This window comes from Rhinopithecus roxellana, chromosome 10 (assembly GCF_007565055.1).
Source record: "Rhinopithecus roxellana isolate Shanxi Qingling chromosome 10, ASM756505v1, whole genome shotgun sequence".
Classification (NCBI taxonomy): Eukaryota; Metazoa; Chordata; class Mammalia; order Primates; family Cercopithecidae; genus Rhinopithecus; species Rhinopithecus roxellana.
In genome coordinates this window covers 80,101,411-80,125,549 of record NC_044558.1, presented here as the reverse complement: position 1 = coordinate 80,125,549, position 24,139 = coordinate 80,101,411, and the positions used below count along the sequence as shown (strand labels likewise).

The 24,139-nt window shown below is 45.6% G+C and overlaps 1 protein-coding gene across 2 annotated transcripts in view; it reads left to right on the top strand.

The window, feature by feature from the left end:
- TMEM132B (transmembrane protein 132B) overlaps window positions 1-24,139 on the top strand; it is a 476,296-nt gene that overhangs the window by 212,064 nt on the left and 240,093 nt on the right. For both annotated transcript variants that reach the window (XM_030939991.1, XM_010368427.2), the window contains exon 3: window positions 17,944-18,090. In XM_030939991.1, coding sequence (XP_030795851.1) covers window positions 17,944-18,090 — 147 coding nt within the window. The remainder of the gene's footprint in view (window positions 1-17,943; window positions 18,091-24,139) is intronic.

The following is a 24,139-nucleotide window of genomic DNA, read 5'->3' as shown; positions in this document are numbered from 1 at the left end:
GAAGATGGGGATAGAAATATCTCAACCTCTCTTTTCTCACTGTCTAATCTCCTGCTGTCCCTCCTATTGGTTGAACCCAACTGGAAGCCAGAGAGAGGACGAGGGAGCCTCTGAGTGATGCTGTTCATAGCTGTCAGCCTCTAATGGTACAGGGCAGGGCAGAAAAGTCTGGACAGTGGATCTGGAGGGGCAAACAGAGAACAACCCATATAGCCAGGCAGGAACTGAGGAAGACCAGTAGGAAAGCCTGGAGCCACAAGCCTACAGAGATAATTCAAACAGCACCCACTAAGTGCTTAAAATTCAATTCTCAGAGGACATCAGTGAGGTGGCTACTGTGATTTCATTTTACGGATGAGGAAACTGAGGCTCAGAGAGGTTAAGTAACTTGCCCATCTGATAAACAGTAGAGCCAGGATTTGAATCCAGGCAGTCTGGTTCCAGAGTCCATGCTTGATGGATTCTGGACTTCTTCTAACAGTGGAAGTGACTAGGGGAGAGCGTTAAGGTGGGCAGTGACAGCTTGGGATTTTGAACAGACGACCTGGTTGCTGCATGGTTTGTAGCAGTGGTTGCACATGATACATATGAGGATGATGGCAGTGACATGGAGAGACATTCGGGACTTGTTGATTGACTTGGGTGTCAAGGGGGCGACAGGGTTGATCCCCAGGTTTGTGGCTTGAGTACTTTGATGTTGGTGGTCCTTTCTCAAGGGGGACAAGAGAAGTAGGTAGTTTTGTTTTTATGGTGGGTGGGTTGATATCTTGAGTTCAGTTTTTGGACAAAGTAAGTCTGATTTTCCTTGCAACTTCTAAGAGATGATTTCAGGTATTCATTTGACTATGAATCTGGGACTTGGAAGAAAGTTCTGTGCTGTAAAAATAAGTTTGGGGATCATCATAATATGGAGGCCATTATCCTAAGTGAAGTAACCCAGAAACAGAAAATCAAATACCATATGTTCTCACTTCCATGTGGGAGCTACAGTGGATCACATGGATGTAAAAATGGAAATAACAGACACTGGAGACTCCAGGAGTGGGAAGGTTGGAAGGGGGATGAGGGTTGAAAAGTTATCTATTGGGTATAATGTTCACTATTTGAGTGATGTGCACACTGGAAGCCCAAACCTCACCATTATGCAATGTACCCATGTAACAAACCTGCACAAGTACCTGTACCCACTGAGTCTAAATTTTAAGAAAAAAAATTTAAGTGGCAAATAAAGCTGTGAAAATGGATGTATGTATATGTGCATGTGTGTGCCTGTGTGTTTCTTGGTAGCTGTGAGGACACAGGTTAGTTGAGAAGTCTTCATGAACAGGAAATATCCAGTACATCAGGGTGAACCCTTGAGTGTGTCTGGGTTGGAGAGGAAGAGGGGAAAAATTCATTATGGCTGACAAAATGCTTTAAATTACTGTGATGAAATGATTATTAGCCACCTGAAAGTTCATATAACCAAACACTTTACAAATAGCAGGTTTGACAGAAAATGAGTTTAATTCAATAAAAGGTCAGGTTATTTTTGAGTTATGAATTGAATTTTTGTATCTTAGCTTTTTAAAGTTAATATTTATTACCGAAGTGATGGATATGACAAGAGAGGATCTCTGATTATTTCCATAAATTCCCTTTATTTAATATTTGCTCTCTGTGCTCACAAGGGCAGTTGAAATATTGAACATCCTTCCACCATCTGTTCTCTTGTCCTTGGATTACAGAGAGTAAAGTTATGTGTGTATCTTCTGTGAACTTTGAGAGGGTTTTATCTGGTCCTCGGAGTGGTAGAAATGTCAGAGCCTGATTGTTTTTTGTCAGTGAACTTTTGATTGCAAATAGAAGACACCCAGCTCAAAGTGGCTTAAGGGTAATTTCCTGGCTCATGTAATTGAAAAGTTCAAAGAGAGCCTCAGGTCTGGTTGGATCCAGACACCGAGATGGAGTGGCCAGAAAGCAAGCTTATTCCATTAATTGCCTCTGCATTTCTCTGCTGGTTTTATTGTCAGGCAGGTGGTGGACTCTTACAGTGCTTATTGCTTAGTGGAGAGACAGCTGGAATCAACAATCCCTGGCAAATCCTGAGTCACATGTCTACTTGTAGAGCCCATCAGCTGTGGCCAGGGAATGGGAAAGTCTGATTGGCTTGGTTGGGTCATATGGGTCCTCCTTGGACCAATCACTCTGTCAGGAGGACACAATGCTTTGCTTGGTCACATATCTACCAATCCCTGAAGCCAACAGTGGAGGCAGCACAACCTAAACTACCTGGACTGAGCCTGAGGGTGGCTCCTCAATGGGAAATACAAGCGCTGTGTAGGAGTAGGGCCTGGATGCTGGGCGATTCCATTAATCTTCCTGGTCTTGTGTGTGTGGGACAACCAGGGTTGGAAGTTGGTTGGATGATTCTCATAGTAGTTTTTCTCTAGTTTTCAGTCTTCCCCTGAAGCATTTTAGCACCAAAGAGTGATTCTTTTGGATGTCAGCATTTCAGTCTGGGCTGGTTTATGAAGGGGACAGCACTTGGACACTCTTGTCACCCACATTGTCATTGTGAACACTGTATAGTACTAATTATATGCCAGGCTCTGTTTTAAACACTTTGTATATGCTGTCTCCATTTAATCCTTGCAGTGACACTGTGAAGTAGGTACTATTATTTGTTTGTTTGTTTGGTTGGTTGTTTTTGAAGTGGGATCTTGCTTTGTCCACCAGGCTGGAGTGCAGTAGTGAGATCATGGCTCACTGCAGCCTTGACCTCCTGGGCTCAGGTGATCCTGCCACCTCAACCTCCCTGAGGTAGCTGGGACTGCAGGCATGTGCCACCACACTTGGCTAATTTTCATACTTCTTCTGGAGATGGGATCTTGCTATGTTTCCCAGGCTTGTCTCAAACTCTTGGGTGCAAGTGATCCACCTGCCTTGCCCTCCCAAAGTGCTGGGATTACAGGCATGAGAGCCACCGCACCTGGCCAGTACTGTCACTAATATGTCCAATTTTACAGGTGAGGAAATAGAGGCACAAAGAGGTTACATGACTTTTCCACATTCACACAGCTAGAATCTAGAATTCAAGGCGGACATATAGCTTTAACGTCACTGTTGTAGAAATTATGTCTACAGTGGTCTTAACTTCACTGTTCTTTTTTTTTTTTTTTTTTGAGATGGAGTCTTGATCTGTCACCCAGGCTGGAGTGCAGTGGCACGATCTCGGCTCACTGCAATCTCCCCCTCCCAGGTTCAAGCAATTCCCCTGCCTCAGCCTCCCGAATAGCTGGGACTATGGGCACCTGCCACCAGGCCCCACTAATTTTTTGTATTTTAGTAGAGATGCGGTTTCATCATGTTGGCCACGATGGTCTTGATCTCCTGACCTCATGATCTGCCCGCCTCGGCCTCCCGAAGTGCTGGGATTAGAGACATGAGTCACTGCGCCCAGCCAGCTTCACTGTTCTATCTGTGTGTCTCTTAGGACTGCCTGTTTCTTTTGCACACAGTAGGTTAACACCTGACAGGTAGCAGATACTTGGCAAATAGACCTTAAATTAAATGGAATGCCTCCCAGACATATTTGAATCCCAAAGCCCTGAGACGCAATCTTCTTTCCAAATCCTTTTCATTTCTAAAGCATTTTTAGTTCTTAATTACTCTACGTTTACAAATCCCAGGTTCCCATGAAACACTATTACCCTACTAATTGAATCATGAGAAACCCTTTATTGGGCCCTGAGAAAATATCAGCTTCCCTGCCTCCTGCCAAGTCTTGGTCATGGTGTGTATATATTTGTGTATTTAATGATTTTGCTGTGAGAGAGATGCACATTGTCATTAACTTATTGTGTGGAGCATAAGAACCAGAGTCCATGGTTGAGAATGACAGAAGAGAAGACTTTTTGCATTGGGGAACCTCTGTCATATCAGAATTTAGATGTGATCTGAAGGAGGATTGATTTTCTTGGTATGAACCAATGCTTGGGGCACCAATGCTTGGGGCTATGAAGAGAAGTGAAGTGGATGAATAAAGCACATTCCTGATAGTGGGATAATAATGGACTTGAAATTGTGGCAGGTGTTGATTTCGTGACGGTGACACAGAATACCCAGCGTTTGTGGGAAAGTTGCTTCCTGTTCTGTCTACGTGCACTGAAAAAAAATAAGAGTGTGCCCCACACAGGGACAAGGACAGAACAGTTAGGGAGCATCAGCAGTTCAGCTTAGGGTCCAGTTTGCTTGGAAAATATATCATTGGCATTTGTATTGGGAGCAGACAGGGGCGGGCATTATCTAGACAGGGACTGAAAAGTCTACATAGAGTGTTCTCCATGGAAGAACTATTGGCATTTGATGTGGGATGAGACTTTTCTGTGCACTGCAGGGCATTTAGCATCCCTAACCCTAATCCTCTAAATATTGACAGTTCTTTGTAGCCTCACCTTACCTGCTTCCTGAGTTATTGGGAAATCCCAACTACGCCTACTCATTTTTGTATGTGGACCTTCTAGGGGGTGGTATCTCATCGATTGAAAACCATTGCCTGTAGGGACCAGGCTAGTAGCATAAATGAACAAAGAAGACCAGTGTGAGAAAACATTTAACATAGATACAGACACAGAAGTCTTTTCATTTCCTTCTAAGACAATACAGAGAAAAAGCATAGGGTAAACGTAGTAATTAGTAGCAACCAGCACTCAGCCTCAGTGTCAGGGAGGCAATAAGGATTGAGGGTGGGGGGGATGTGGTAACTGGAGAGTGGGCCTTGGCTGACGGAGCAGCTGCTGCTCAGCTCAAGCCCATTGTTACTAGACAGGAATGCAAGTTCAGTGTGGTCAAGTTTCAGTGAAGTCAGAAATCTGGGTTTTTATGTGAAATTGTCTGATGCTTCGTTAGTTATTGGCTATCAAATTGAAAGTTTTAAGACATGGTCTAATTGTTATCTATTGGTGAATAGCAAAATTACCACAAACTTAAAACATCACCCATTTATTATCTCTTAGTTTCTGTGGGTTGAGAGTCCAGGCATGACTCAGCTGGGTCCTCGGCTTTGGATCTCACAGGCTGCAACCCAGGTATTGTCTGGGCAGTGTTCTCATCTGGAGGCTTGACTGGTGAAGAATCTGCTTCAAGCTGACTCAGTTGTTGGCAGAATTTATTTCCTCATTGTGATATGGCTGAGGGCCCTGGATTTTTGCTGGCTGGTACCTGGAGGCTGCCCTCTGTTCCTAAAGCCCCCCTTCCCCCAGGTTATTGTCACATAGGTCTTCTAACCTGACGGCCTGTTTCTTCAAAGCCACCCAAGAACGTAGTTCTAGAGTCAGTCAGCTAGTGAGATGGTCTTATAAACCTAATGTGGTCATGGAGCAACATTCCAGTGCCTTTGCCATATTTAATTAGTTACAAGGATTTACCCAAGAGAAACAGATTTACAAAGCTACCCACACCCAAGGGAAACAGATTTACAAAGCTGTGATCACCAGGAGCCGGGGATCATAGCAGATCATCCTAAAGTTTATATACACATACATATGGCATGTACTGTCACCAAATGAGTGGCTAAGTAAAACATGCTTATTTAGAGTGGCAGGGTCCACTCATTTTTTGCTAGGTTTAGATAGTTGGGGCCAAGGCAGAGTTTTGGACTTGCTTATCTTGTTGCTATGGAAGATGTGAAGAAGGAAGTTTGTGTGTGTGTGTGTGTGTGTGTGTGTGTGTGTGTGTGTATTGAGGGATGGGCTATAGGAGAGACATGGAATGGATTACCTTTCAGAGACTCTAGAAGGAACCCACCCTACCAACACCTTGATTTCAGACTTCTGGCCTCCGGAACTGTGAGAGCATAAGTTTCTCTTGTTTTGAGTCACCAGTTTATGGTAATTTGTTACAATAGTTCTGGGAAACTAATACAGTTAGCATAGAACAGGAAAGATCCAACAGGCAGCTTTGGGGTAAACTTACTCTGTTATATTGGCTGCGGAAGGTGTTGAGGTTTGAGACTGGCCAGGCATCTATGAAGCGGGAGTCCAGGAAGAAAATATTGCATTGTAGAAGCTATCATTTGGTTGGGGGAAATAACATAATGACTGTCTCATTGAGGCATAGGTGAACAGGTTGAGGATCAGATCAGCTTCACAGGCTACATGGAGCTTCCTGCATACTGCTGTTTTCATACTCAGAGCTGCCTTGGATGGGGTGGAGCAGACATTTCTACAATTGTAGCTGCAATGATTATTCTTATCTGTAGTTCTCTCTTGCTTTGATGGGCTCCACTGACTACAAATCACCTCTCCCAGTTGCTGATACCTAGCCATCTCTCAAAAGGTAACAAACACATGAAATCAAGGCAGCTGTTGTAGTAGAAGCACTGAAATAACTAAAACCATTCTTTTCCTTGTAAAAATGTGAAATTTCTGATTTGTCCAAAGTTAGACATGTAAGTTATTTGGTATTTTACTTTCTTAGACAAGAGATTAAACTGAGCAATGAGACGAGAGAGCAGCAATAGCTTCTAGAAATCAGCACGTGTTTCCTGGGAAAGTTCTCACTGGCATGCAGATCCGCCTTCAAGTGTCCTGTTCTCGTAGCTGATTTTCACGATTTCCAGCACTTCTCTCTGGTGGTTGTGCTTTTCCAGCACCAGTTGTCTGTTTGTCCATCAAGATGGCTCCTGTTCTGACTCACAGGCCCAAAATATCTGGGTTTCCAGCCCCCTGGACAGGAGCATGCAAGACTGGAGATCCCACCTGCTCTGTGGTCATCTTGGCAGGCCAGGCTCCTGCCCTCTGGATCCCTTGGACTCTCCTTTCCCTGCCCTGTAACCTGTTCAAGTTTAAATCTTTGCTTGAAAGGAGCTCTCAGCAGAGTCTGGCGTTGCCAGCCTCCAGGTGCTTAGTGGGAGATGCAAGCTTCTCTCTCTTTGGTTAATTTATCACAGGGAAAGTGGTTTGGTGGGAGAACCCCAATTAAAAGTATCTTTACAGTTTTCCTTAACCACACCCTCAAAATGCTCCTGTGCCTCAGGGCTGGGCTTATCTCAGAAAGGGTGTTGAATCTCTTTTACATGACTCTGCTTGAGAGAACGTGATGTCTGAGGTGTGTCCCAAACAGTATTGCCCACAGAGTGTTCTGAGGACCCCCTGCATCAGAAGGGTAACTTGTTTAAAAACACAGCACTATGGGTCCTGCCCCACCAGACCTATAGCATCTCAGTTTCTAGAGGTGGCACAGGTGATTCTGATACGCTTGAAAGTTTGAGAGCCTCTGGTCCACAGGGTTCTGATGGCTTCACCCCTTCCCCTGCCCTTGGAATTTTTTGGTGATGTCTCTTACTGAGCATCTTCAGCCCTTGAAGTCTCATATTCATGGGACATCCAGAGATGGATGACACCTTAGATAAAGAGCCCTTCATTTGAGCAATATTGATTAAGCTCCTCCCATTTGCCAGGCATGGTTCTCAGCACTATGGATAATACAGGAAACAGAAACTGCAGAATCTTTGTTCTCCTTGGGCTTATATCTAGTGCGAGAGAAGATAATAAACAAGGGAAGCAAAGTGTACGTTGTGTACGGTTTAGTGCTAAGGAGAAAAAATAAAGCAGGAAACCAGGGATAGAAGTTGTTGAGGATAAGAGGGATTTGCCATTTTAGACTGGGTGGTCTAGGAAAGTTTCACTGAGAGGTGACATTTGTCCAGATCTCAAGGAGATTAGGGAATGAGTCACGGTGGTGTCTGTGGGAGAGGCTTCCAGGCAGAGGGAATGGCAAGTGGAAAGGTTTAGAGATGAGAAGGAATGTGCTGTTTTAGGAACCACGGGGAAGCCAGTGTTCTGTTCCCCACCAACATACAATATTAGCATATTTTCACACACATAAAATATACATTTTTGGGAGCATTGCAATTCAAAGCTAGAAGGGTGTGATGGAGAAATTTTCTTTTAGTATTTTTGGCTAATTAAAATTAATTGACTAAAAAGGGGAACCAAAATTTCATAGAAAATAGTGACAAAAAACTTCATTGGGATATTTTTTTCTTCCTTGAGAAATGAAATAAAGATTATAATAAAAGTTTGTTTTATCTTATCTTAAACAAAATTTGGGGTTGGCAATTCCCAATCTGTGCACTTTGAACCAAGAGTGCATGTTGGTAATTTGTCATTATTTTTTCCAGTTTTCTATAAGTGTACAATATTGTAGTCTTCATTTCATGTTTGACATTGCCAGTAGGATCACAAAAAGGATGCATTTAGCGGAAATATTCGAGGGCTTCCCCAGTTTCCCCAAGAGCTTCACGACACTCGGCTACTGAATCTGCTGTCTTCTGAAGCACCCATTGTCCTCGTTGCTTTTTCTCCTCTTCACTTGTTTGCTATCTATATCTATGATGGAGTCTTGCTCTGTCACCCAGGCTGGAGTGCAGTGGTATGATCTTGGCCCACTGCAACCTCCGCCACCCGGGTTCAAGCAATTCTCCTGCCTCAGCCTCCGGAGTAGGTGGGATTACAGGCACCCACCACCACCCCCGGCTAATTTTTGTATTTTTGGTAGAGACAGGGTTTCGCCATGTTAGCCAGGCTGGTCTCGAACTCCTTACCTCAGGTGATCTCAGGCCCACCTTGGCCTTTCGAAGTGTTGAGATTACAGGCATGAGCTACCATGCCTGGCCGGTAAATATATCTTGAGGGATGATTGTAGACCCTGGCTTCATTCTCTTTGTCAATAGCTTTGCATGCATTTGTCCATCCTCTACTATTACAAGAATTGCAGTTTCACTTTGCAATGGATTTGCATTGCTTTTGCATTGTATTTGTAGTTGGCAGTTAGCAGAATCTGACCAATCAAGATGGTAGAGATGTTGAAGTAGTGGGTGGGGTAGATGCTGCTGTTATCTGAGGGCCATGTGTGGGAAGGGACTGACATCTGGAAGGGTCCAGTCATCGATGAGTAGTTTCTTGTTCTGCCAATTTATCCTTCCCTATGTAATCCCATAATTTCACGGATTCATACAGCAAATGTTTGTATAATGAAGACCCTATGGAAATACACATATAAATTTTTTTTTTCTGTATGTCAGAAAGTGGTTATTATGTAAGTGAGACGAAAATGGTTCCTGCTCATTGGCCCCTGTGTTGTTTGTTTCTTCACAGTGGGCTGGGACCTGTTAGCTCAAAAGCCTGCTGGCACCAAACTCATATTTTTACACATCCAATTGTTTTAAACATAGCCCAAATAAACAGATTTTTAGACATTTGGAGCCTGCCTGTTTTGCATACCCTGCAAAACTGAGTCCAATGTCTGTTAGTTGTCAATAAGATAAACCTTTTAGCTCTAAAAGAACTCAAACTGCAACTGGCCTTTAGAGCTCTCTGACCCAGAGACTCCCCACTGGGCGGCTGACTGACATTATCTAGACATGTGAGCCCCTGTCTTGAATCCTCCTCTCCTTTCAGAGTTCCCTTTCCCTCCTGCCCTCTGGCTGGTGGCCCCTCATGCCACATCCTTTGGACAGTCTCATGCTGTGAGGGGCTCCTTTCATGTAAACCTGTCAAAGCGGTGCCCAAACAAAACTCGTTGTGTGCTACTGCCACCTTGTGGTCATACATTTTTCCATGCTCAGTGCCCAAATCCCGCAAACTCATTACAGTGGCGAGACCATTTATCTTTTCCACGTAGTTTTAGATATTGTAGTTTTAAAATAACAAGTACTAAGAATATCACCAAGCCTAAAGATATTTCTCTAAAACAAACTTAATGAATATTCAAGACATAGATGTTCCTGGGCTTAAATTGTTCTAACAAAGATAATCTAAAATTAGGAAGGATTTGGACTAAGGACTGGGATTTAGAAACAATTGTATAACTTGTGTTTAAGAGAGAGGCAGATGTCAGTAGTTTGGTTTTAGGTTTGTGTTTTTGATACCCAGCATTCATTTGTTCTGTTGTGACTTGAATTTCCTTTCAGAAGCCACTCCTTGCTAACCTCTCCCATGTGATTAGGAGGGGGTTAACTTCACCCTTAGTGCAGGGATAGTTGTTGACCAGCTAAGCCCATGAGCATTGTCCCTCTACCCTAGACGCCATAATAATTGGCTCAAGATTGAGCACTCAGTTTAATTCGGCCAGTGAAAACCTGTCTCCGGGATGTTTCATCCAAGTTAAAGAATTTTGCTTTTTTACTGTGGATGAGGATGTGAGATCTGGAGCTGCTGCAGCAACACTGCGACCATGAGAGATAGTTTATTGGTGAACAAAGCCCACATGCATGAGAGCTGAACAGGGTCCAGTGCCTAATGGAACTGGGGGTAACACTTGAACCTCTGTAGTGAGTTGCATCTGAATTTGGCCCTGCCTCTGGACATTTTCATGGACATGCACCAGAACTGGATTTTTAAAAATCAATTGCGACAGCCATGACATGTCCAAGAATTTGTCAGGTGTACAACAATGTCCTTTGGGCCCAAACGATTGAGGACTGGTGTTCTCTAGAGCAGCCCTTATGAGTTAAATGGATCTACTGTGGCAAATGGAGACATTTGCCTTGCCTAGGGATGTTAGAGGAATTTTCTGCTAAGGAAGAGGAGTAGAATCAGGAAATCGTATCTGGAGAAGAAGTGTTTAGAATCCTGGCTGGAGACTTAGGGTAGTTCCAAAGGACATCTCATAAGGGAGGAGGCTTAGATGCTTGTGTGTCTGATCTCTGGAGACCATATGGTAGTAGCATATTGTTAGGAAATTAATAATAGCTAACGCTGATCCACTTGTTTGTTCCAGGTGTTCTTCTAAGCACTTAATATACAGCAATTCACTTAATCTTCATAATAACAACACTATAGGTAGACAGTGTTATTATCCACATTTTACAGATAAGGAAACTGAGTCACAGAAGTTCAGTGGCTATCCAAGGCCTCACAGCTAGTCTGTCTTGCAGCTGGAATTAAAATCTGGGAGTCTTGCTCCTAATCCTTCTCTCTCCATCACCATCCTGACATTCATTCCTGGGTGTATCTGGCTCTGCTAGGGAGGGAGGAATGCCCAGTGTTTCACTCCAAAGCAAATATATCAGAATTTATTTATTTTATTTTGTCAGTTTATTTTGTTTGTATGTAAGCCACTGTTTTCCTAGACAGACTGTCTCACTCCCTTCTTTGATTCACAGATACAGCGTAACGTAATGGTAGTAAACATGCCTGTAGCACTCCATCTGTGCCAGCACTTTATATTGTATTCGCTCACTGAACCCTTGCAGCAGCCTCATGAGATGGCCACTGTGTTAGCTTCCTGGGGCTGCCACAGCAAATGGCCACAAACGCGACAGCGTAAAACAGCAGAAATTTATTCTCTTGCAGTTCTAGGAGGCCAAGAGTCCCAAATCAATATGTCCGTAGGGTTGAGAAACCTTCTCATGCTTTTCTCCTACCTTCTGGTTTTTGCTGGCGGTCCTTCATGTTCCTTGGCCTATAGAAGCATAACTCCAGTCTCTCTCTCTCTCTCTCTCTCTCTCTCTCTCTCTCTCTCTCTCTCTCTCTCTTTGACTTCACATCGCTGCCTTCTTAGGTTCCCTGTCTGTCCCTTATAAAGACACCACTCATTGGATTTATAGCCCACCCTAAATCCAGGATGGTCTCATCTTGAGATTCCTAAGTAATTACATCAGTGAAGACCCTGTGACTCAATAAGGTCACGTTGTGAGGTTCTGGGTGGATATGAATCCCTGGGGGACACTATTCAACCCCCTACAGACACTTATTTTTTCATCATTTGAGAGAGGAGGAGTCTCTGTATTGCAGCAGGAGTCAATGGCAGAGCCAGGACCTGAACCTGGCAGGCTGTTGTGAACACCTGTGCTGGGCTGGTCAGGTATAGAGGCCAGAAGGGCAGGCTCAGAAATGAGGACCCCTGCACTCCATCCTGCCTCCACAATGACTCGCCTTCTGATTTTGTTCCTGTTCCTTAATTGTTTGGTGCCACAGATTTCGCATTTGTAAATCTAGGATAATGAGACCTACTCATAGTGCCGTAAAGAGGATTAAATATGTTGATACAGGTAAAGCACGAGAAAATTTATGCAAAGCCCCTGGGAAAGTGTCTGGCTCAGGGGAGTGGCCTCAGTAAAGCTCAGCTATTATAATCCACAAATATTCCTGAGCGGCGCTAGGATGCACATGGCTGCTGGCATCTTGCAGCTGCCAGAGTTTGGACAGGACAGTTTATTATCACCAAGGCATTTGGTAGTATTGTCTTCAGATGGTTGTGAATTCAAATTGTAGCTTTCCTTAGTTTTTTTGGAATATTTATTAGTTCAGAGTTCAGTTTCCTGAACTAATAAGGAACTAAGTCCTTCCATTGTGGGCTGTTTGGTTAACTCAAACAGTTAGCAGACATGCTTAACTAGATCTTTTTGCTAGTGAACTTCCAGTAGACTGTGAGTACCTTTTACTGTCCAAACAGGAATTTTCTTTATCTCCTCTGGCTAAAGCAGAATGCAAAACTTCCCTCCCCCGGTCGTACCCACACAATTTGCCTGTCTAGTGACGCTCATCAAGTTTCCTCATGTGGAAAATGGAAGCGTAAGTGATACTGCCCCCACGGGGTTGCATGAGGCGTCCGTGTGTTAGCAGTGCAAGGTGGCGGACAGTGCCTGGCTTCAAGAAGGGGCCCGAGACATTTCAGCGTTTGTGACCAAGTTCTTTTTCTACTGTGAAATGGGTACTGGGGAAGGTGAGCTACAGTCTCAGTCTGTGGCCAAAACCATCTGAGACTCACTGGTCTGAACTGAGCCATGCTCCTTTTTGCATTTCCAAGCACTTCATGCGTAATACCTGAAAGTCAAGAAATCCTCTTTAAACATTGGAGGACTGGGTGCATGATATGGGGTACAAAAATAGTTCACAGACTTGATGGCATGAGTTCTAATTGCACGCTTCCTTCTCCAGCCCCCGCCCGTGGCAGACAGTGAAAGACTTGAGCCGCCCACTGAAAAGCTGGGAAGGTCTCAAGACCACCCTCACTTCTGATGCCATCTGCAGGTCTGGAGGGTCCCCAAGACCACCCTCACTTCTGATGCCATCTGCAGGTCTGGAGGGTCCCCAAGACCACCCTCACTTCTGATGCCATCTGCAAGTCTGGAGGGTCCCCAAGACCACCCTCACTTCTGATGCCATCTGCAGGTCTGGAGGGTCCCCAAGACCACCCTCACTTCTGATGCCATCTGCAAGTCTGGAGGGTCCCCAAGACCACCCTCACTTCTGATGCCATCTGCAGGTCTGGAGGGTCCCCAAGACCACCCTCACTTCTGATGCCATCTGCAAGTCTGGAGGGTCCCCAAGACCACCCTCACTTCTGATGCCATCTGCAGGTCTGGAGGGTCCCCAAGACCACCCTCACTTCTGATGCCATCTGCAAGTCTGGAGGGTCCCCAAGACCACCCTCACTTCTGATGCCATCTGCAGGTCTGGAGGGTCCCCAAGACCACCCTCACTTCTGATGCCATCTGCAGGTCTGGAGGGTCCCCAAGACCACCCTCACTTCTGATGCCATCTGCAGGTCTGGAGGGTCCCCAAGACCACCCTCACTTCTGATGCCATCTGCAGGTCTGGAGGGTCCCCAAGACCACCCTCACTTCTGATGCCATCTGCAGGTCTGGAGGGTCCCCAAGACCACCCTCACTTCTGATGCCATCTGCAGGTCTGGAGGGTCCCCAAGACCACCCTCAGGTTCAATAATTTTCTAAAAGGACTCAAAGAACTCAGAAAAGCTGTTGTACTTATAAATATTGTTTATTCTAGTGAAAGGATACAAACTAAGTTCAGCCCAGGGAAGAGGCGCACAGAGTAGGATCCAGTAGAGGGCCGGGGCGCGCTCCCAGCAGACCTTCCCCAGTGGAGTCATGTGGGCAGCATCTGCTTCTCCCAGAGCTGATGTTCAACTACAGGCACAGAGTGCTGCCGACTGGGGGAGCTCACCCAAGCTTGGCGTCTAGAGCTTTTTTTTTTTTTTTTTTACCAAGGCCCCAGGTAAACAAAGACACTCTTATCAGGCAATGGTCAACTTTTCCCAAGTCCTGCCTCCCTGACTTCCTCGGGTCCCCTGGACCTGTTAAGGACCAGTGAGTACAAATTAATGGCAAGCACTGTGTTTCCTCAGCCCCTGCCAGTGCCCCCCCCCATGCTAGAAAATGCTCTGTGAAAGACTTGGACTGTCTCCCCGCACTGGACCCTCTGCTTCCAGACTCTGAGGAAGAGTTGGCCCACTGTGAGAGTCTCTGTCGGGATAAACCAGAGCCAGAAGCCCAGTGGAAGAAGCACTGTGCACGGAATCCCACGAATCAGCTCAGAGCTGATGAGTGAAGAAGTCCCTGAGGACGAGGGGACCTGTGTCTTAGTTCTGGGTCAGAATAAAAGAAGGAACAAAAATCTCACAGAAGATCCTTGAGTGAGTACGTCTTGTATCCCCAAGACTGAAGGGAGAGGGGCCTGCAATGAGGGCTCAATTAAGGAGCTAAAATGTGAGACATTATTGTCTGCAGACTTAACTATTGAGGCATTTGTCAGGCAATAAATGATGCAATGTGGGTCATAAAAGAAATCTTCTGTTAATGGACCGGTGCATGAGAGAAAGGAGTGGGATTTGGAGTGAGGGGATCTGGTTTCGAATCCTGGCTCTGCCAGAACCAGCTGTGTGACCTTCAGCCGGTCATGTGCTATCGGGTGGGAGGGTCTGATTTGTTCATGGGCGTTGAGGACAATGGTGACAGGCCTGGCCGCACGGCTGCTTGGTGAAAGAACTCTGTGGGAGAGTGAGAAAAGCTATTATGGTAGCAAGTACCGATAGGAAGGAGGCGGTGTGTGGACAGTGGAAGGGACTCTGTTTCTCTAGATACGACTCTGGAACATTCTCTGCAGTTGCCCCTTTGGCAACAAGATGGGAAGGCTGGGGGCAGGGACAGAACAGGGTGCCTCTATTTGTGGTTTGCATAAATTAATTCCTGGAACATCATGACAGCAAGAAAGAAAGCTTTGTAAGTAGCAGATTTGGGCCCCAGAATTCAGCAGAAGAATGATCAAGTCAAGGCAAGGCATGGCATCTGAGTCTCCGGGAACTGCAGGCATTGCAGTGACTTTTTGGCGTGTGCAGGAGCAAGCGGAAGGATGTCTTAGAGGCTGTGTAAAGACCTATAGGAAGGGGAGAAAGGGAGGCAGAAACATTTCATTTTCTTCAATGAGATATGCAGACACTTGAACCCCCTAATTCTACCCTCAAGGTTCCTTACGGTGGGGGGTAAAGTTGGGGCTTTCCTCAGGTTTGAGAATCTCTCTCCTGCTTGAATTCTGCCATGAGAGGCCGCCTTCCTTGGGCCTCACAGGTGTTTTGATTTGATTTTTTTTTTTTTTGAGAAGGAGTCTCACTGTGTCTCCCAGGCTGGAGTGCAGTGGCGCCATCTCGGCTCACTGCAAGCTCCGCCTCCCGGGTTCACGCCATTCTCCTGCCTCAGCCTCCTGAGTAGCTGGGACTACAGGTGCCCGCCACCACGCCCAGCTAATTTTTTTGTATTTTTAGTAGAGACGGGGTTTCACCGTGTTAGCCAGGATGGTCTCGATCTCCTGACCTCATGATCCACCCGCCTCGGCCTCCCAAAGTGCTGGGATTACAGGCGTGAGCCACCACGCCCGGCCTTGATTTGATTTTGATACATTCTGTTTTTTTAAAGTTTCATTCATTCCTGGGAGGGGTCATTTTTCACCTGTGGTTTTTTCCCCCCATTTTCTTTTTTGTATTGAGGTAAAATTTACATCACATAAAATTAGCCATTTCACTGGCATTTAATACATTCACAGTGCTGTTGGACCACCATCTTTGTTTACTTCCAAAACACTGTCATCATCCCAGAAGGAAACTGGGTACCCATTAGGTAGGCAGCTACTCCCTATTTCCCCTGGCCTCACTTTTCCCCAGTCCCTGGAAACCACCAGTCTGCTTTCTGTCTATGGATTTACTTTCTGTATGTTTCATCTGAATGCAGTCATTTACTATGTGGCCTTTTGTGTCTGGCTTCTTTCACTCAGCATCACGTTATCGAGGTTCATCACATAGCACGTGTCAGAATTTCATCTCTTTTTATGGCTGAATAATATTCCATCATATGGATAGACCACATTTTATTTATCCATCCATCATAGATGAGCATTGAGTTGTTTCAGTCTTTTAGGTATTGCCCACAGTGCTGCTGTGAACATGAGTCTACAAGTGTTTGTTTGAGTGCCTGTTTTCAATTTATTTAGGTCTATACCTAGGAGTGGAATTGCTAGGCCATATGGTAATTCTATGTTTAACTTTTGGAGAAACTGGAAAACTGTTTTCCACAGTGGTTGTACCATTTTACGTTCCCAAGAGCAGTGTATGAGGGTTCCAATGTCTCTACATCCTCACCAGCACTTAGTATCTGTCTTTTTTATTGTAGCCATCCCAATGGGTATGAATTGGTATGTCATTGTGGTTTTGATTTGCATTTCCCTGATGACTAATGATGTTGTTGAGGATATTTTCATGTGTTTATTGGCCAATTATATAACTTTGGAGAAATGTCTAGTCAAGACCTTTGCCGAGTTTTTCATTATGTTACTTGCTTTTGTTGTGATTTTGTAGGAGTACGCTGAATGCTAGGCCCTTATCATAGACAGTTTGCATATATTTTCTCCCATTCTGTAGGTTGTCTTTTCACTTTCATTCACTTGGTTTTAAATAGTGTTCTAGACCTGCTGCTATGTGTGGATTTGATTAATTAATCTTGGAGGAAATCTTTGCTTCCCATCAATCATTTCTTGGTGGTGCTGCGATGTCTGGCTTCATGCACCTGTCTTTGCTGACACTCCTCTAACTCCTCCATATAATATTTGGCTGCCTTTGGTATCCCTTTTTCGTTCATGGGAGAGGGTGCCCAGGGTCTCACTGGGGCCTTTCTTGTGGGTCCACAGGCTTCTGGGAAGCAGAAGGGAGCTGGTCACCTTCCCAGCCCAGCATGCACTGACCTCTGCAGCATTAGTTCACAGCATTAGTTCACATCCCCAGAAGTCCCAGCAGGCCCTTGTGGTGATACTTGTGTTCAGTGAAGGCATAGTAAGCAGTGGGCACCCCACGGCCTGCCTTCATCCTTGACCTTCCAGATGCATACACAGCATTGGGCCAAGCCCCCAGGTTGCCCTGGGAGAACATGGATGTTGTCCATGGACTCCCCACTGTTATCGAGGACACGTTTTCTGGTTAGTGGCTACGTGAGGATCATTTCAGGAGCAGTGTACAAAAAGAAAGAAACCCAGACTGTGAACTCTCCTTGGCCTTTTCTCAATGGCAACACACTTGGGTCTTTGATTCTTCCTGGTGGAACTGTGTTCTGTGAACATTGTGCTAGGCAGCACCTGGTCCCATTATCCTGCCTGAATGCCACGTTTGTTCTTCAAACACCTGAGGACTGGGTGCTCCTGTTCATTCCTGCTCCCAGAGTGCCCAGTGCGATGGCCTCCTCTTCCAGCCCCTGGGCTGTGCAATCTTCTGGCCTTGTACAGCCCACCCCGCATCTTAAAGACTCTTCTCCATCTCCAGGTGAAGAACGGGCCTTGCAGATCCATCTCTCCTGCCCCGAGGCATCTGTCTCATTTGCATCTTGCTGGGGTCCCTGGAGCAGCAAGTGATCTAGTTCCCAGCACACTGATTAAACAGAAAATTAACGCACATGGCAAAAGCTGGGGCTCCTACTTCCAGGCACTTGTAAAAGTTACAAGACACTTAGTTTTGAAAGGAAAGTCACTTGCCACCACTCTTCCCCACATCTCCCAGAGGAAGGGGGCGACGTCACACATACTTTCCCGGTGATCTGCTCTAGTGCCATATTTTATTACCTGTCTCAAACTAAAATGGTTTTATTATATATAGTATCATTGTTTTCCCACTCCACAGAATTAAGGCGGCAGCAGGTGTGAAGATAATGGCAGTGAGAGTCAGCAGTGAGGACCAATGGGCAGTCCAGGAGGAAATTGATAATGGCAGCACTCAGACGTCAGCCACCCTCACCTGCATGGGCCATCGCCCGGACACGCAGAGCAGGTAAGCGTGGAGATCCCCAAAGCACCTCGGCAGTGGGGAAGAGGGGAGTGGCAGCCAGAGCTGATAGCAAAATAATGCGCATGTGGATAAAGCGGTGCCTCTGCATTTAGTGGGCAATGGTTTCCTTTGCGCTCATCAGCGTAGCTCAGGCGTGTTGCTTCTGAATGGCTCCATTACTGGGGTGTGCCACGGTACTGAGGCTTCTATCCTTGATGCTCTTCACACATAAATGACCTAATTAGGTCGGCAGTCTCAAAAATCACTAGAGTTCACATCTGTCACAGCGTCGAGTTTGGTAACCGCATTTAAAATTTTTATCTTTATTATTACTATTGTTACTGTTTGCAGCGAAGAGTTGAAGAAGGAAATGGGGGAAATAAAAATGATTTAAGAGGCAAGGGGAAAATATACTTAGTAATGAGTAAACCGAGGGTAGCTTTAGCTACTGGGCATTTGTCCCTTAGTGCTTAAATATAGTCATTTTGCTGATATCACACTTGGGAATTGGCACATGGCCTCAGAATCTTAATTTGAATGAACTTGGCATTGCTGGAAGGCAGCCTGTCTTCTCCCATTCAGACACCAACCTTGGGCTTTACAGGGCTGAACTCACCTGGGACCCAGAGAGAGGTGATCACGTGTCACCTCTTACCAGGACACCCAGCAGGTAGAAAGAGCTCACCTGTGTTGCAACCGCCTTCCCTACACAGTCCCAGGTGGAAAGAGCTCGCCTGTGTTGCAACCGCCTTCCCTACACAGTCCCAGGTGGAAAGAGCTCGCCTGTGTTGCAACCGCCTTCCCTACACAGTCCCAGGTGGAAAGAGCTCCCTGTGTTGCAACCGCCTTCCCTGCACAGTCCCAGGTGGAAAGAGCTCGCCTGTGTTGCAACCGCCTTCCCTGCACAGTCCCAGGTGGAAAGAGCTCGCCTGTGTTGCAACCGCCTTCCCTGCACAGTCCCAGGTGGAAAGAGCTCGCCTGTGTTGCAACCGCCTTCCCTGCACAGTCCCATTGCCTCGACTCCCTTCTTGTTTCATTAAACACCAGTCTTCTATGAGATTGCTTGACTGGGAGGGCTAACAAGTTTTGCTGGACATGTGGCCTCCTGCTTTAAAACCTCTGGCTCCTACTTCTCCCGGGAGGGGGCTCAGACTCCTCAGCTCAGCACATGAGCCCCTTCCGAGTCTGTTGCTTATCACCATATATTGTCACAACCAGTTCTCTTTCTTCCCTAGTCTTTAAACTCTTCAAGGCCTGCAGCGTTAGGAATGGGGGAGTCCTTCTGTGAATGAATGAGGGCCTGGGCAGAGGGGAGCATGAGAAATGGAGGGTCTTTTCCAATGAGTTGCTGGCAAGTGCTGTCTCTTCTTGGGTGACCCCAGCCAACCTCAGCTAGAAATCTCTTCTGCTGGCTTTTGAAGATCTCTTTCAGAGGGAGAGAAGTGACTCAGACAGAATGGTCCAAAGCCTTCCATTAGGAATCACTGACCAAGAGGCACTGGATGCCTCTTACTCTAAACTCGACTTTCCAGTCATCATTCTCTACATTTATCGACAGAGTTTTCAGCCCACAACTCCGCTTGACCCATGGTTTCTCTGCAAATTTGTATCTGCCTGCCAGACACTCCTAAATTCCGGGTTGTTAAAGTTTCTAGGGAGCCTAGGATTTTTACATTTGCTTAGGTGCTTTCAGTTGCAAGTAATAGAATATTTACCTAAAAGTGGCTACTGCAGCAGGGGTTTTATCATCTCACATAAAAGAAATTGAGAGGTAGATGGTGCCATGGGTGGTGAATCCAGCAGCACAACGGTGTCTCCTGGGTGTTTTCTGTCTTCCCACTCCAGTGGACCCAGTGCCCTGACTGTCACTCTCCAGCTTGGGTTCCTCATGGTCACAAGATGGCTGCAGCTCCTCCGGGCATCACAGACTCACCCAGCGATATCTAAAGACTGGAAAGGGGTGTGTGTGTGTGGGGGGTCTCTCCTCATGTGTCCCTTTTTACCAGAGAAGAAAACCTTTCCAACAATATCCATGGAAGTCTTCCCTTTTGATCTTATCAATACGCAGTGGGTTCCACACTTTTGCCCAAGAGGCAGGGTACCCTTGGAAAATGAGTATCTGGTATTATTTCCAGGCTTTGTAGTGGGAAATGGTCTCTGTTGCCAGGGAATGAGGATGGGAGAATGGGTGCCGGCTGGGTGGTTGGCTCACAGTGTTTGCCACACTCTTTGAAGTTGACTTCTGTCAAAGGTTGTAGCTTGATTCTCTACTTTGCCTGGGGGCCCCGTGTGTTCGTATTCCCAGTGGCAGACTTACTGTTGGTTGCTGGGCTTGTCAGGTGGCTTTATGTCCCTGCAGGTGGAGAAGTTCGGGGGTGGCCTGGTACCAGGAACGTAGAGTCAGGTGCTCAAGCAGTATCCTTAGCAACCTGTCTCCCTGGTTTGGCTTTTTCTCAGACAGGCCCTTCCCTCCTGGAGGCAAGATGACTGCCAGCAGCTCCCAGCAAACATCTGCTAACTTGGTCACTTCAGGGAGAAAGCTGCTGTCCCCAGATAGGCCAGGCACAAGTCCCAGTGCTGGTCACCACTGACTCTGTTTGGCATAATTTAGATTGTGCACCCACCCTGAACCAATCACTATAGCCAGCCCTGAACCAGGGGTTTTGACCAGCCCTAATGGAAGAGCTTGGGCGGAGAATAGGGGAGGGATTGTAGGTGGGCAGCAGATGCTGATGGGGACAGGAGCTGGAGTGGGTGCCTCCCCAGTTACCTTAGCCTCATGCCTCCTGCTATTGTGAGTCCAAATGGGATTTTCTGGCTCCCTGCCCTCAGAAATCACTGTCTGGGTACATAATGGTGATATCCATGGTCTATGCTTAGGACATTAATTTTGTTAATATATTTGACTGACCAAGTGGTAATGTTTTACATTGAAGAGCAACCTGGGCCATGGTTATCACTTTTTGGTTCTGTGAGAATCAGTTTTGTATTCTCTTTAGAAAAGATAAAAAAAAAAAAAAAAGGTTACGGGGAAAAAAGTAAAGTAGTTATGTAAGCAGAGTTACATAATTATGAGACACTCTCACATCGTCTCATAAAGGAGAAAGGGTGTCCTCTTTCTCCTTCTCTTTCTCCACATTTCATATCTGACCTCCCTTGGACCCTAAGAAGGGCAGGGATTGTCACTTTGGCATAACAGTCTATGCTTACCTAATCTCGCAAAACCCATTCCGTCATCTAAATAAATAATTGCTTCTTTTTATCCCTTTTTTTGTTGAATTGTAATATCAAATGAGGTGTGAAGTACAGGCTTGTGGACTGTGCTTGCCGGCTAACAAAGTGAATATATGAATATATCCCCAAGAAAACGCCCTGCAGAAAGCTGTAATCTCTGAATTGTGACAACCTTGAGTGGAATAGAGTTTTTGATAGAATATAATGTACAAACTGCCTGAAATTCTGTGATAAGAATTAGAAATGTGTTGTATGGGAAGACCCGACGTGCTCGGTTAGAAAGGCAGTAAAGATCTTAATTTAAAATATTTTAATGAACACTCATTGTGAGGAAATGTGAGTAATAAAGATGAAATCCACAAGATAGAGAGTGGTGTTGCCAAAAGAGGAGAGAGGAGATTAGAAAAAAAAAGCAAATTTGAAAGTGTTCAGAACAGATAACATTGAACCAAGGGAAATGAAAGCTGGATGATGGACTCTTTGCATGGAAGCCACGTGCAGCCAGGTAGGTTGAGATGAGGTTGTTCTTTGAATGATTCTTGTCTGGCTGTTGGGACCCAAACCTCAGAGAAAATACACTGCAACTTTTTATGTGGTCAGAAACCTCAAGACAGAGCCCATTCTTATCTAAAAATTCGAGTAGAGGTAGAGAAAAGCTCAGAGGATAGGCAAGCAACAGCCCTAAAATAGATTTCTTCAAAAAAACAGGCACACCCACGTTGCTGTAACCCAACTCAAGGTAAAGTCAAGATCCAATCCAGATGTTCACTGTGAAGGGTACTGTATTAGTCTGTTCTCACACTGCTGATGAAGACATACCCAAGACTGGATAATTTATAAAGGAAAGAGGTTTCACTGACTTACAGTTCCACGTGGCTGGGGAGGCCTCACAATCAGGGCTGAAGGCAATAAGGAGCAAAGTCACATCTTACATGGTGGCAAGTAAGAGAGCTTGTGTAAGGGAACTCCCTTTTATAAAACCGTCAGTTCTCATGAGACTTACTCACTATCACAAGAATAGCATGGGAAAAACTCACCTCCATGATTCCTTTACCTCCCACCGGGTCCCTCCCACGATGTGGAAAATATGGGAGCTACAATTCAAGATGAGATTTGAGTGGGGACACAGCCAAACCATATCATTCCACCCCTGGCCCTTCCCAAATCTCATGAAATCTCACATTTCAAAACCAGTCATGCCTCCCCAACAATCTCCCAAAGTCTTAACTCATTTCAGCATTAACTCCGAAGTCCACAGTTCAAAGTCTCATCTGAGACAAGGCAAGTCCCTTCTGCCTGTGAGCCTGTAAAATCAAAAGCAAGTTAGTTACTTCCTAGATAACAATGAGGGTACAGGCATGTGGTAAATACAGCTATTCCAAATGGGAGAAATTGGATAAAATGAAGGAACTACAGGCCCCATGGAAGTCTGAAATCAGTGTGGCAGTCAAAGCTCTAAAATGATCTCCTTTGACTCTGTGTCTCACATCCAGGTCACACTGATGCAAAAGGTAGGTTCCCATGGTCTTGGGCAACTCTGCCTCTGTGGCTTTGCAGCGTACAACCCTCTTCCTGGCCGCTTTCATGGGCTGGTGCTGAGTGTCTGCAGCTTTTCCAGGCACACAGTGCAAGCTGTCAGTGGATCTATCATTCTGGGGTCTGGAGGACAGTGGCCCTCTTCTCATAGCTTCACTAGGCAGTGCCTCAGTGGGGACTCTGTGTGGGGGCTTCCACCCCACATTTCCGTTCCATACTGCCCTAGCAGAGGTTCTCCATCAGGGCTCTGTCCCTGCAGCATACCTCTGCTTGGATATCCAGGCATTTCCATGCATCCTCTGAAATCTAGGCAGAGGTTCACAAACCTCAATTCTTAACATGTGGCCCAACACCACATGTAAGCTGCTAAGGCTTGACGCTGGCACCCTCTGAAGCCATGACCCGACCTTTACGTTGGCCCCTTTTAGTCATGGCTGGAGTGGCTGGGACACAGTGCACCAAGTCCCTAGACCGCACGGAGCAGGGGGGTCCTGGGCCAGGCCCACAAAAGGAACCATTTTTTCCTCTGGGCTTCTGGGCCTCTGATGGGAGGGGCTGCCAGGAAGGGCTGTGACATGCCCTGGAGACATTTTCCCCATTGTCTTGGTGATTAACATTTGACTCCTCATTATGTTTGCAAATTTCTGCAGCCAGCTTGATTTTCTCCTCAGAAAAAGGGTTTTTCTTGGATATGGGAGCTATAATTCAATACGAGGTTTGAGTGAGGACACAGCCAAACCGTGTCAGCTACCATATTGGAAAATCTGGAAAATCCAATCTTTTAGGAGTTTTTCTTTGCCTACCCTAGTCTAGAAAAATATTATAACCATTTGAGCAGAGGGAAAGGTCATCCTTTTAATTAACTGAACTAATTCGTTGTTTTTTGTGAAACTTAACATTTGGCCATCAAACAAAAAACAATGTTGACATAAGACAGTTACCGTATCAAGTGTCATTGTTTGGATTTGTGAAACATGAACCAGCCTGAATCTTTCATTGTGCTGAAGGATTCTTATTCAAGTTTAAGAAAAGAAGAAAGGAGACAGTTGAATGATTATAACAGCTGCCTCTATTTCAAAGTAGAAGTAGTTTTTCCTACCTGACCCAATTTGTGTTAGTCTCTTTACTTCTATAAAATACTTTGTTGAAAGGTAAAGGCAGAACACACAGAACATGTTAATATGTCTCTGAGGACAATTTTGTGTGATTCTGTTTGTCCATTTCTCATTTTATTTAAAAAATCTATTGAAAAACCATATGGCTCTTGTTAGGTGCCAGGCAC